The following is a 13,652-nucleotide window of genomic DNA, read 5'->3' on the forward strand; positions in this document are numbered from 1 at the left end:
CCAGCATTTATCAAAGAAACTATGGAACTATAAAGCTGAAGGATAAACACTTTAAATAAGAATTCATACTCCAAGGAAGTAAGAATCTTTCAACTTTTATTTCTACGATACATTCATCTGGAACCTTTTTGTTTCTTTACAATTTTCGACCTAAGAGAAATGAATACAATAAAAATATAATCCAACCACCAGCAATGTTTTTAACCAGAAAAGAATCTAAAATCTCTGGTGTGATAATATAGGATTTTTTAAAAAATATAAACTTCATACCAGAAATAAAGCCTGAATATTCTCTTTCTTGAAAAATATAATTTCCTTCTTTGCTTTTCCATGTAAATCTTATAATCAACCACTTAGTTCTAAAGTCTATATTTAACCAGCAATTGTAACACTATAGCAGGTCTTTCCTGCTTTGTATCCTCCCTTCTACTGAGAATCAACTAATTGCAGAAGTCTAAAAAAATGAGATGCCACTTGGGCTGTAGCAAGACTATTCAAGGTATACCAATCATTTAAAAAAAAAAAAATCTCATAGCAAACTGAAGCCTACTTAACAAATTATATTTTATCCTGTTTATGAAATTAGAAAATGTGTACAAAGCACTTTTGCAAACTGTAAAGCTTTAATGGAAAACGTGTTTTAAAATTGGTTTTGATTAGAAAGGCTGCTGACTGGGATACAACATTAGGGACACCAGGCTCTGTGAAATCTGTTCTTTTGTTGTTGTTGTTACTCCTCAGATTTGTCAGGGGGGGGGGGCCAATTATAAATTGCAAAGGTGATGGGGCATGGGTTCAGGGATAGCTTACAAAAAGACTGCTTTGCAGTGATAAATGATATTTTTCTTGACTGAGTATAAAGACCAATGGGCATAAGAATTAGCTCTCTTTAAACCAATGTTTTGCACCAGACTGAAAAGTCAGCCCATCTGTCTCCAACCAGGAACAGGAAATAGAAGGAAGACAGTTTTACCCCTACTAGTTTCTCTGTGCAGAGCTTCACTGTTACAAGTATAATCCATTTTAAAACAGAATCCCAAAGCCAAACATAAATGGCTTGGGAATCACTCCTTTAGTTTAAGAATATAACAAAAAAGCCAAACTATTTACATGGGAACAACATACCTGAGCCACAGAGTGAAGCCCCCCTACCTGTAAATATACAGCATTATTCATTGCCTTTTAGGGTATTTTGTGGAACACAGGAAGCTAAGCAGCAAATTTAAAAGTTTCATAACAAAAACCAACCTGAGTGAGGGCTTTCTTTGTGTTCGATAGAATGTAAAATACATATAAGAGAAGGCTTCTTTTCACGTCACTTCAATGCAACTATATCAGCCTATGAAGACAAACCCAGCACTCAATGGCTACAAAGACAGTTTTTGAACCTAAACATGGGTGACAAAAAGAAAGTATATTTAAAAACCTAAAAGATGAGTGAACTGACAAGACAATGAGTTTGGGTCACTATATAAAAGAGGCTTTACTAACACAGCTGAGGAGTCAGGTGAGCAGAGAGAAGCGGCCACAAGGAGCCATGGAGGCTTCTTTCCTAGGGTTCCTACATCATCTTTCTGTGGCTATCTGAGAGCAGGCCCAGCTTTGCATACAGAATGGGCTAACTGCCCTATATTCCTTGTGGCCCTCTGATGCACTTACCCTTTCCTTTAGTGCCCTCTTTCCCCAAGAGAATATTCAGGCCAATTTTGTTTTTTCCTTGTTTCTACATTATTAAGAATCATAAACTAGCAATTTGGGATATCACTAACTCTCACTGGGTGTCTTATGTTAGTATAAGATACCTCAAGTGGTAAAAATGTAGAACTCAAAAGCCATTTACAGAGGAGTCAAAAAAAACCCATCTCACACACTTTGGCAAACCCATAAAATTTAAAAATCCATTATAAAAAAAAAAAAAAAAAGCTATTTTTGCCAATGTTTAACTACTGGACTTTAACCCAATTTCAATATTCCATGTAATTGAAGGTCATTGAATTAACATGTCTTTCTGTTTTCTACATACAACAAAGATTCTTTAAAATACACATATATTTTTAAGCCAGTATACTCCCTTTTACAATCATACCTTCAGTCTAACATTCAAAATATAAACCTAAATAGTCAATGAAAACAACAGTGGACCAAGTGACAGTATCATTAAATGAAACAATAATGCAAGAAAAAGTCAGCATTAAAACTCAGAAAATAAACACAAATTTGCTGGAATTCTGTTTGTAACCTAATATGTTCAGAACAGCCCCCACTGTGATGTTGCCCAACTCACACCTTTCTTCTTTTCTCTTTCCATGGTGCATCTTCATTATTTTACTGAGGTTTATACAATGACTATCCTAACAGCAGAGGCTAATACTAAATATATAGCCTATTTCAGAACTGGTACATGTTCCCAACAATTGTTTTTGTGTTCCCTCCATATTATAAAATGGTCCAATCCTTCAGGAGAAAAAAAAAAGGAAAGGGCTAAGTAAAATATATCCATACACAATGTGCATTAAATATTACTAGGTTAAGACACTAAGGTGGAAAAAAGCAATAGAGGGGTACAGTAAATTTTCTCCAAACAATTCTATTACATTTGACAGAACTGTCCATGACTTGTATTTATTTTAACCATGTTAAGGAAAAAAACTAAAAGAATTATTACCAGAATTTGCATCAATTTCTTGGAGAAGCTAACAATAAAACATTAAATAGATTTTTATATATAATACTTGTATATTTATTTGAAGAATCTTTGGTAACAATTGTGTTTCTTCCACATTATAGGACTTTTTAAACAAACGTCAAAAGTAATTTAATAATCAGCATATGAAAGATAAATTATGATACTATTCTTTCAGTCTTCCTATAAAAACATCCTTGAACCTGACTAGTAATCTGCACTACTTGTGCACTTAAACACAGCATCTGTTTTAACTTGTGAACATACAAAATGAGAGACTAATACCAGGAAGAAATTAGACAATAATAAGAATCAATGACAAAACATAACAATGACAACTGTTCTTAAGTAATTTATTTTTAAATTATAAGATTTACAATGCCTTGATTACGTAAAATATCATAATGGAAATTAAACCAAATCAACAAACCAAAAGAGAAAGGAGATTTCCTTGAATATCAGTACTTAAACCATCTTTATAAGTATCTGATGTCCCAACCGCATCTTATGTAGAAAGTATACTAACTTCAAACATTTCATTGGCAGGTTTAATTTCTCATTTTCAACTTTTATGAACTGTAATGTAACTTATTTCAAATCCTATTATACCTATAATTTATACTGCAATAGCAGCAAAATCTCACGTGTGCAATCAAATGTGGAACTGGGGCACAGCTTTTAGCTTTCAGCCACAGACAGAAATTATACACTGCATTCAGTACAGTAACATTATATTAACCAGAGCATAGAGTTTAGTATACTTATTGCAGGGTTGGTATTTCTCTCCCTCTGAACTGAACCAGCTGAGCTTCTGAGCAGATATTACTGCTGTGGATAGTAAGACTGCTGTGGGGGCTGAGGGAAGGGGTATGAAGGCTGCTGGGGTCCTGGGTATGGAGCCTGTCCAGGGCTCTGGTGATACACTGGTGGATATGGCATATTATACTGGCCGTATGCGTAAGGATTATAGCCCATGGGCATGGGCATTTGGCAATACCTGATGGGGAGAGAAAACAAAAAAAAATGGGTTGGTAAATAAAACACTAGAAAATGAAACACACAATAATTATTCTAAGCCCACTTTTTTTTCATTTCCTTTTTTTTTTAAGAAAGCCATTTTTTTCTATTATTTTTTTTCCTGTATATTAGAGAACAACAGAAATAAAAAGGAATTGTTTCAAGGTACATGTTAAAGAAAAGCATTCTTGGGCTAGAGTTATGGCTCAGTGGAAGAGTGCTTGCCTGGCACATGTGAGGCCCTGGGTTTAATCCTCAGCACCGCATACATGCACATACATACATAAAAATAAAGGATTCATTGACAACTAAAAAATATTTTTAAAAAATAAAAGCGGGGCTGGGGTTGTGGCTCAGCAGTTGAGTGCTTGCCTAGCATGTGTGAGGAACTGGGTTCAAACCTCAGCACCACATAAAAATAAACAAAATAAAGGTATTTGTAAAAAAGTTAAAATAAAATAAAATTTAAAAAAAAAGAAAAGCATTTTTATCCTGTTATTAATAAATAAAAGAATATCAAATATTTAATACTATTCAGAAAATAATACCATTAAAGGAAATAAGATCAAATATTCAACTATTATAAAAGGAATAAAAACAGAGTCATTTCATTTTGATGTGGCAAAACTAATACTCTAAACACATTTCTGGAGGATGGAGATGTAGCTCAGCAGTAGAAGCACTTGCCTAGAACACACAAGGTCCTGAGATCAGTCCCTAGTACCAGGAAAATATACATTCTTGTTCAACAAGAATCAATATTTACTATAATGGACAAATATTTACCATTTATAGTTTTTATAGTTTGAAGAGAGTGTACTTATTAAATAGAATTTAGACCATATTTTTTAAAAAGTAGTCAAGTGTCTAGATTTTTAAGATTAAGAAATTACCATAAGACAGCAGCAATGTAGCTCAGTGGTAGAGAGCTTGCCTGGCATGTACTGGGTTCCATCCCCAACCCTCCCCCGACCAAAAAAAAAAAAAGAAAGAAAAGAAACTGCCACAAAGAAGACTAACCTTTAAGTAAGCACATTCTTAACTATGTAAATTTCTACCTAATAGTTTATTAAATTCCAAGATTTCAAAATACAGATATAACAAGGCCTCATCAGTCTTGCTCAGAAAAGGCACCTAAATAAAGACAGCCAATTCAACACATACTGAATTTGACACAGAAGAGATATGTTTAATGTAACATGCAAAAAAAATAAAGTATGAATTTTTAAAACCTAGAAAATTACTGAAAACTACTCAAATAAGTATCTGTGATGTTATTTTAATTTTTGGATAAGCTGCCTATTGTAGCTCATTCATTCATGACACCTCCATTTAGGAAGGTTAACCAGAGGTAGAAACAACATTAGCCACTTCAGTGTGATACATGATGCTACAGCCTTACCCAGGATATCCAGGATAGGTGGGGTAGGGTGGTCCCTGGGCCTGTGGAGGGGGAGCTGAGCCAGGGACTGGTGATGGAGCTGGGGCAGCAGTCCCAGTCCCCACTGGAGCTGGAGCTGGAGCAGTAGCAGAAGGAGTTCGATTTGCTGGAAGCACAGGAGGTGGAGGCCGGGCTGGTGGCTGGGGCTTAGCAGGCTATAAGAAAAAATAAGCACCGACTATAAAATGTTTCTTGTTTTTCTTAAACTGCTATTAATTAAAATAAATGAGAGCAAATGACAAATTCTAGTATCCAACCAAATATATGTCTAACTTCCACTCCTGACTTACTGACTCTAGAAATGTACCATAGGAGAAGAATAACTGTCCAATTTGTGAAAACACCACAGCCACTGCTCTTTTCTTGATAACTAATATTTCATCATTTACTATTCCCAACAATGTTTAGACATTTGAGGTAGAAAAAAAGCAGCACAAGTATGGTTTATTACTGTAAACTCCTTTCACTCCCCAAACTCTTTTTAGAAAAATTTGAAACATTGAAAACTTTAAAAAACAAAAGTATTTCAAAACAATCATATATCTACCAATGAAATTCAGTACCTATTACCATATCTGCTTCATCTATAACTGCATCCAAATATTTACCTACATAACTGCAGAACCATTTGAATATAAATTGCAAACTTCATGATACCAGCCCTACAAATTTCAGCACTCAGTCCTAATAATGGTATTTTCCTACATAATCACAATTACATTTTCACCCTAAAAATATTAACAATTATTCCCCTATATCAACAAATATCCACTCTAGATTCAAGTGAGAAGTTGGCTAAAGTGTGCAATAATTATTCTGATGTCACTATTCACCACAGAAAAGCTCTTATAGCTGTTTTTAGGAATCAAAATCATTCAAGGTCCATGAACTGCATTTGATTATAATGAATCTTTCAGCTCTTTTAATCTAGAATATACCCTCCCCTTTTTTTCTATTTTAGAAAAGACCAACTTAGTAGAATAATAAAATACTTCCAATTGTCCATTTTTTCTAAGTGGCACATTTTAGCTTCTTATTTAATCACTGTATTTACTGTCAACACAAATTTAGTTCTAAAGACTTGATTAGACTTAGCTTACACATTTTTTTTGGCAAGAACTCACAAGTGATGCCATGCTCTACACACTGCAAAACATCAGAAGTTTAATCACCTGACACAGGTAGTGACCACTAGAATCCCTCCAAAGCAAAGTGTGTTTTATCATTTAGAGCAAACAGGTTGTCACTAATGTAAACCTTCTACTTTAAGAATATACTTGGCTTACTAACCGGCATGGTTCTTGGAGCTGGAGTTGGAGGAGCTGGTGCATGTCCTCCTGCTGGAGAGGACTGATATGCAGGTGTAGGAATTGAAGGAGCACTAGGTTCTCTAGCAATGCTTTGTTGCAAGTCCCTTATTAAAGACAAGAGTATTATAATTTAACACAAAGAAGAAATTTTTAAAACCCACAAATAAAGTACCATGCATTTTCTCATTTTTCTTTTCTTCATATATGAAACAGAAAATGGTACCCAAACAGGGATGATATTTTAGAATATATGACATTTCTATTCTTGACTATAACATAAATCTTCTTTCTACTTCCTATTATTTAATAAAATTAAGTTAAATCACATTCTATTTCTGAAGACTAGGAAAAAATATAAACTTTTTAAGAAATCACACAGTCATGGCTCAGTAAAGAATGTATTAAACCAGGCAAGCAGTCCTAAAAGACTGCCCACTCTCTAATAAGTTATTCAGGAAATGAAAACTCCTACCATAATCTATCCAAAAGTTATCAAAAACCACAACCAGGGGCTGGGGCTGGGGCTTAGTGGCAGAGCGCTTGCCTAGCATGTGTGAGGCACTAGGTTCGACCGTCAGCACCACATAAAAATAAACAAACAAAGGTATTGTCCAGGAAGGGGACTCCTTCTGTTGATGTTTTTGAGTTGCTGCTGCTTCTGCGACTGAGGGAACCGTAGACAGAAGGATGGTGTGCGAAAAATGTGAAAAGAAACTTGGTACTGTTATCACTCCAGATACATGGAAAGATGGTGCAAGGAATACCACAGAAAGTGGTGGAAGAAAGCTGAATGAAAATAAAGCTTTAACTTCAAAAAAAGCAAGATTTGATCCATATGGAAAGAATAAGTTCTCCACTTGCAGAATTTGTAAAAGTTCTGTGCACCAACCAGGTTCTCATTACTGCCAGGGCTGTGCCTACAAAAAGGGCATCTGTGCAATGTGTGGAAAAAAGGTTTTGGATACCAAAAACTACAAGCAAACATCTGTGTAGATGTATTGATGAAGTTACTGGCTTTCTGGGATTTTTCTTTCTGCTTTGAATTTTCAAGGCATAAATAGATGTTCAACTTAAAAATAACTTATTTCAGGACAGTGATTAAGTTTTAGCCAGGAAAGTTGATCAGTATTCATTCTTTTGCTCTCAAAATGTTCTAAACAGCAAAAATGTAACTAATATGTTCCTTTAAGTGGTTATTTTTCTTATGAGCATTTTTTAACTAAAGTGGCAAATTTAATGAAAAGGTATTTCTGAGTTCTGTATGCACTTTTTAACTTAACATTGTTTTATCTTAACCCTCCATCTACTCTTATTTATAGATATTTTAAAAGTGAGGAGATTATTGATACTTTGCCTTGAACTTGGCATCCAGAATGAAAATTCATCTCATTCCCTTACTGATGGCATAGCTCTTAAGAGTCAGCAGTCCCTTAATGAATTGTAGTTTCAGAGGATATTTAAATATTTGAGGCCACTTGATTGCTGAATAGTTCCTTAGTAATTAATTCAGACCCAAATCAAAGACAAGTTGGATTTGTGATTTTTAAAAAAAAAATTGTTTTTGAAGTCAAAGTGCCAGTTCCTTTCATATGTGAACAAGAATACAAGGAGTACCTGTGTGTCCATATGAATACACTGGTTTTCCGAAAACATATTACACACATTAATCGCTTGAATTCAAATTGATATGAAAGCTATGAGAACGGTGTTCATCCATGTTGATGTGTATTGAACATGAATCCCCCCTCCTTTGGAAAAGCTCTTTGAAGCAGATAACAAACTTTCTTTTTTTAACCTCCTTCCCACCCCTCAAAGAAATAAATAGAACAAAGCAAAAAAAAAAAAAAAAAGGTATTGTCCATCTACAACTAGAAAAAAAAATTGGAGGGAAAAAAACCCACAACCATTCAGAGCTGCCTCATGAATATTTTAATCACTGTATAATATCAATGTTTATATAGAAAATAAAACAACAGGTGTGAAAGCTAATGATGAAAATTTATAGATGAACAATTTCTAAAGATATTCAAAGAAATTTGACACTGGGATATTTTTATATTAAAAGACAACTCATGGGCTGGGGATATGGCTCAAGCGGTAACGCATTCGCCTGGCATGCGTGGGGCGCTGGGTTCGATCCTCAGCACCACATAAAAATAAAAAAATAAAGATGCTGTGTTCACCGAAAACTAAAAAATAAATATTAAAAATTCTCTCTCTTTAAAAAAAAATGACAACTCATATCCTGGCACTAAAGTGAACTCACAAAAGATAAATTGTTGAAAAGACCATTTAAATATTATAAGAGCCAGGTTCAGTGGCGCAAACCTGTAATCCCAGAGATCCAGAAGATTTATACAGGAGGAATGAAAGTTTGAGGCTAGTCTCCTCAACAATTTAGCAAGGCCCTAAGCAACTTAGTGAGACCTTGTCTCAAAACAAAGGGGGTTGAGGGTAGTCAGCTGAGGATGTATCCCAGTGGGTAAAGCACCCCAGGGTTAAATCCCCAGTACCTCCCCAAAAAAAGAAAAATTTAGAAGAGAATTTCAAAATCTCCTCCTGAAATCTACCTGAAAAAACTCATTAAAACAATACCTAAGGTAAAAAGTACTCTAGTAATACATGGTATCAATCAACCTCTCCCAGCACTGATCAACATACACAAACAAGCAAATACATGTCCCAAAATGTTTGCAACAATACCTGCTGCCCGGATATAACAATTAACAGCCACCCTTCATATCTGTCACCCACACTTTCACCCTCAGAAAGAGCCCCATTTGGAAGATAAATTTGACACTGCAAACACAAAGAAAACTAATATATATTCCTTAAAAAAAAAAAAACTACTTGACATAAGTAAACAGTTGCTTGGAAGATAAAGTAAAGTTTTTCATCAATATTAAAATTGTGAAAGGAGCCTGGGGTTATGGCTCAGTGGTAGAGCACGCCCAGCATGTATGAGACCCTGGGTTCAATCCTCAGCACCACATATAAAAGATAAAATGAAGGTATTATGTCTATCTACAACTAACGAAAATTTAAAAAATAAAATTGTGAAAGGTTGGATGATTTTGAAATATCTAAGAAATATGTGTATATTTTATAATATAAAATATAAAGCCCTAACACAAGACCTTTCTTTTCCTTTGATAAATACCAGAGATGATTATAGCAAACAATACAATACAGCAAATGAGCCAAACCACTTACTAATGATGTAAATCAAAGCTAATAAGTCATAAGATCAATAATAAAAAAGTAAAAATAAAATGATACCAGAATTTCTATTCCTGACATTAGTATTTAGACCCTTAATGAAAACAAAATATAGCTCAAAGTAAAACATTCTTTTTGTACTCTTTAAATTTCTGATAAAAGATTTCAATGAAAAGACATATTAAAAAAATCAAAGTATTTAGTTAATAGAAATATAAAAAGGACGTATTAGTCATCAGGGAAATAAAAATTAAAACGACAATGAATTAACTCCACACACCCACCAGAATAGTTAATGGCAAAATATTTATCTTCTAAACCACTATTTACTTGCATTAAGTAGTGTTTTGTTGAGGTTTTGTTTTTTGTTTAAGGACTATATATCAGTTTTGTTTGAACAAGAACTCTTATATATTGCTAACAGAAATATAAATTAGGAAAACTGGCAACATCAACTAAAGCTGAACATACACATACTCTATGACTCAGCAATTCAACTCCTAGATATGCATCCAACAGCACTGCATACACATGCTCACCAAAAGCCCATACCATCCAATATGGCAACTGTCTGGCACATGTGGCTATTAAACATTTGAAATGTGGCTAGCCTGACTGAAAATGTCCTTAACGTTTAAGCTGAACTATACACTGCTTTTCTAAGACTTAGTGTGGGGGAAAAAAATAAAACATTCATAATTTTTACATTGATGATATATTTAAATTATAAATTGGATACACTCAGTTAAATACATTTTTGAAATTAATTTTACTTATATATTTAAACTTTGTTACTGTGGCTACTAGGAAATTTTACAATTTTAATTGCATATGTCACTGCATGATAAGTATTTTACCCTACAAAAATGTACCTTTATTTTATTTATCTTTCTTTGAGGGTGCTACAGATTGAACCCAGAGCTTTGCACACACTAGGTAAACGCTATACCACTGAGCTACATCCCCAGCACTTAAAAAAAAAAAAAAAGACAGGGTCTTGCTAAACTGCCCCAGTGGCCTTCAGCTTGCAATCCTAAGTACCTGGGATTACAGGTATATGACACTGCATCTGGCTCTGAACTAGCTTTAATTAATTAACTAGTCCCAGACATTTGTTTCATAGTAAAACAGCTGTGTTCTACTATGCTCGTGCCAACACTATTATAATAGTTCAAAACTAGAAAACTACTCAAATACTGGTAACAATAGAATAATTTATAGTATATTCACACGAGATATATACATATATATATATATATATGGATATAAGGGTAAAACAATCTACAAATACACACAACTGATGAATCTCACAAATACAATGTTGAGTAAAAGCCAATCACAAAGGAGTACATATGATTCTATTATAATGTATAGAAAGAAGAAAAAGTAATCCATGCTCTCCTAAGCAATAGAGGTTGTCCTGGAGAAACAGGATAACAATGGAGTAAATGCCTGAGTGATCGATTCTTGGGGTGCTGAGAATTTCCTATGTTATGAATGTAATCGCTGGCTACCTGGGTAATATCAATTTGTAAAATGTACCTTACATGTACCTTTTCGGTGTACACATTTTATTCAATAAAAAAAAACTTTTAATGAATTTAGGTCTTGGGTATCAACAAAATATTATTATTTTAACAAAATAAGCCCTCAGATTTTTTAAAAGCTTATGTTATTATATGGTATACTTTTATATCATTCATTCATCTTTCAATCACTGAGCCGAAAACACTTGAAAAGTTTATGACCACCTCAGAACTGATTTTGTTTACAGTACAAATACAGAAATACACGTGCATATAATAACAAATCTAGTTTACAAACCAGAAATTTGAAATAAGAAATACTTGAAAATAGCCAGGCACAGTATACACTGTAATCTCAACTCAGAAAACTGATCACAAAGTTCAAGGACAGCCTCTACAATTCAGCAAGATCCCAAACAACGAAGAAAGACCTAGTCTAAAAATAAAAAATAAAAAGGGCTGAGGATGTAGCATGATGGTAAAGCATCCCAGAGTTCAATCTTAAGTACCAAAAAAAGAAAGAAATATTTGAAAATATTTCTTCCAAAGAATACCCAAAGCTTCCTTGTGCATAAACAGACCAGTTTAAATATTTCTTTTTTTAAAAAAATATATCTTAGTTGTAGATGAACACGGTGCCTTTTATTTATTTATTTTAATGTGGTGCTAAGAATCGAACCCAGTGCCTCGCATGTGCTAGACAAGCTCTCTACCACTGAGCTACACATCCGGCCCTTAAATATTTTTATTTTCTCCCTTCTTACACAAAAAGCATATTCTGTACTCTTATCCTGTATATTACTTCTTCCTATTTATCTCAGAGATCTTCCCATATCAGTAAATTGAAGATATCCCCCTTTTTAAAATTATTTGCATAGTATTTTGCTGTAGAGATCATAGTTTTATTTATTTCACTAACCCTAGACACTTGATTAATTTCTATTCCTTTACTTGCTGTAAGCAATGCAGAAATAAGCTCATAAATATATCATTTCTAGTACATATAGCCTCAGAAGCTTCAAAACCAGAATAGCAAGATTAAAAGATTGTTTGAATCTATAATTCTGACCTTTACAATTAAATTACCCTATACAAAGATTGCGCTATTCTGTACTCTCACAGCAATATATGAGATCTATTTCAACAAAGCACATTATCAAAATCAGATTTTTGCCAAGAAAAAATGTTACCCCAGAGTAATTTTAACTTTTATTTTATATTGGATAAATATTTAATTATAAGAGTAAAATGTATTCCCAGGTTTGCAAAATTTATGTTCACATCCTTTTCCTAGTTTCCTGGGTTTTTTTTCTTCTCATTAATTTAGGAGTTCTTTATAAATAAGGCAAATTTGTTTACTGACTGTGAATAAGTTTCAAATACTGTTTTCCCCCAGAGGTATATCTTGTCTTTGCTTATCAAGTTGCAGGATAGTTGTTTTACTCCATGATATCTTTGTTCAAAATTTTCATATATCCTGTGACAATTTTTTGGTGAATCTTCATCTATTAAGTTATGTTCAATTTTGTTCATTTTTTTTTCTTTTTACCTTTGTATCAATGCTGGGTCAACTCTATTTGATTATTCAGCACAAAATAAGTCCTATGTATTAGCCCACTTTCTCAGTAGTCTCCTTCAGAAGGGTATTTTGCCATTATTTTCTGAGCTGTTCATCCTGTCTTTTCCATGTTCTATACTTCCTGTCCTACATTAAGAAACCTATTTGCCACTTCAAGATAAACTTTCTATTCATTGGCACTTCCTAAAATCTGCCACACTGAATTGTTTTATTGTCACTTCTATGACCTTACTATACATTCCTACATTTAGTTTCTGATGGTTTTCATCCTTTCATCCCAGATTATGCAGCCATTGGCTTGGTGCTTTCTAAGGAGAAAAGAAGGGAAATTCCTATTTCACACTACCAAGTTCACCCTAAATGTTTTTATAATATTTTTAAGACAAAATATTTTAAATAAATTTGATACACAAAACAAACTTACTTTAAGAGTTCATCTCTTTCTGTCTTCCGTGCAAACACTATGTCACTGCATTTGTTCTGGAACCTGACCAGGATTTCAGTCAACTCATTGTAAAACTACAAGTAAACAAGAAAACAAGTAATAAACAATAACAATTTTTTAATCTAGGGAGTAGCACCATCTAAAGCTAATTTGCCAATGATGGTACAAACTGAAGAACTGAATCCTCTGTACAAGACATATTCACAGCACTTATTAAGCCCAACAACCTAATCTTAAATATAACCTAAAACTTCATTAAAATATAAAAACAGTAAAATCATTTTTAAAGAACACCATCATAGAAATTTAAGTGGCAATAAGTTAAATTTCATGATTATAAACATGTTCCCAATTCCTAGAAAAAATTCTACTACTACATAATGATGACACTAAAACTAGTTAAGAGGAAGGATTAAATGTATACATTCACTA

The 13,652-nt window shown here is 33.5% G+C and overlaps 2 protein-coding genes across 3 annotated transcripts in view; one reads left to right on the top strand and one right to left on the bottom strand.

The window, feature by feature from the left end:
• Window positions 1–233: 233 nt before the first annotated feature.
• Window positions 234–13,652, bottom strand: part of PDCD6IP (programmed cell death 6 interacting protein) — a 77,012-nt gene continuing 63,593 nt past the window's right edge. For both annotated transcript variants that reach the window (XM_081283510.1, XM_081283509.1), the window contains exons 15-18: window positions 13,200–13,294; window positions 6,432–6,555; window positions 5,103–5,296; window positions 234–3,680 (exon numbers count right to left, since the gene is read on the bottom strand). In XM_081283510.1, coding sequence (XP_081139636.1) covers window positions 3,506–3,680; window positions 5,103–5,296; window positions 6,432–6,555; window positions 13,200–13,294 — 588 coding nt within the window. In that variant the 3' untranslated portion in view covers window positions 234–3,505. The remainder of the gene's footprint in view (window positions 3,681–5,102; window positions 5,297–6,431; window positions 6,556–13,199; window positions 13,295–13,652) is intronic.
• LOC308643828 (cysteine-rich PDZ-binding protein) lies at window positions 7,088–7,830 on the top strand. The gene has a single exon (XM_081284115.1). It carries the CDS (start codon window positions 7,139–7,141, stop codon window positions 7,442–7,444), a length of 306 nt encoding a protein of 101 aa, XP_081140241.1. The 5' UTR covers window positions 7,088–7,138; the 3' UTR covers window positions 7,445–7,830.

The sequence above is a fragment of the Spermophilus citellus genome (assembly GCF_964194105.1).
Source record: "Spermophilus citellus genome assembly, chromosome: 3".
Taxonomy (NCBI): domain Eukaryota; kingdom Metazoa; phylum Chordata; class Mammalia; order Rodentia; family Sciuridae; genus Spermophilus; species Spermophilus citellus.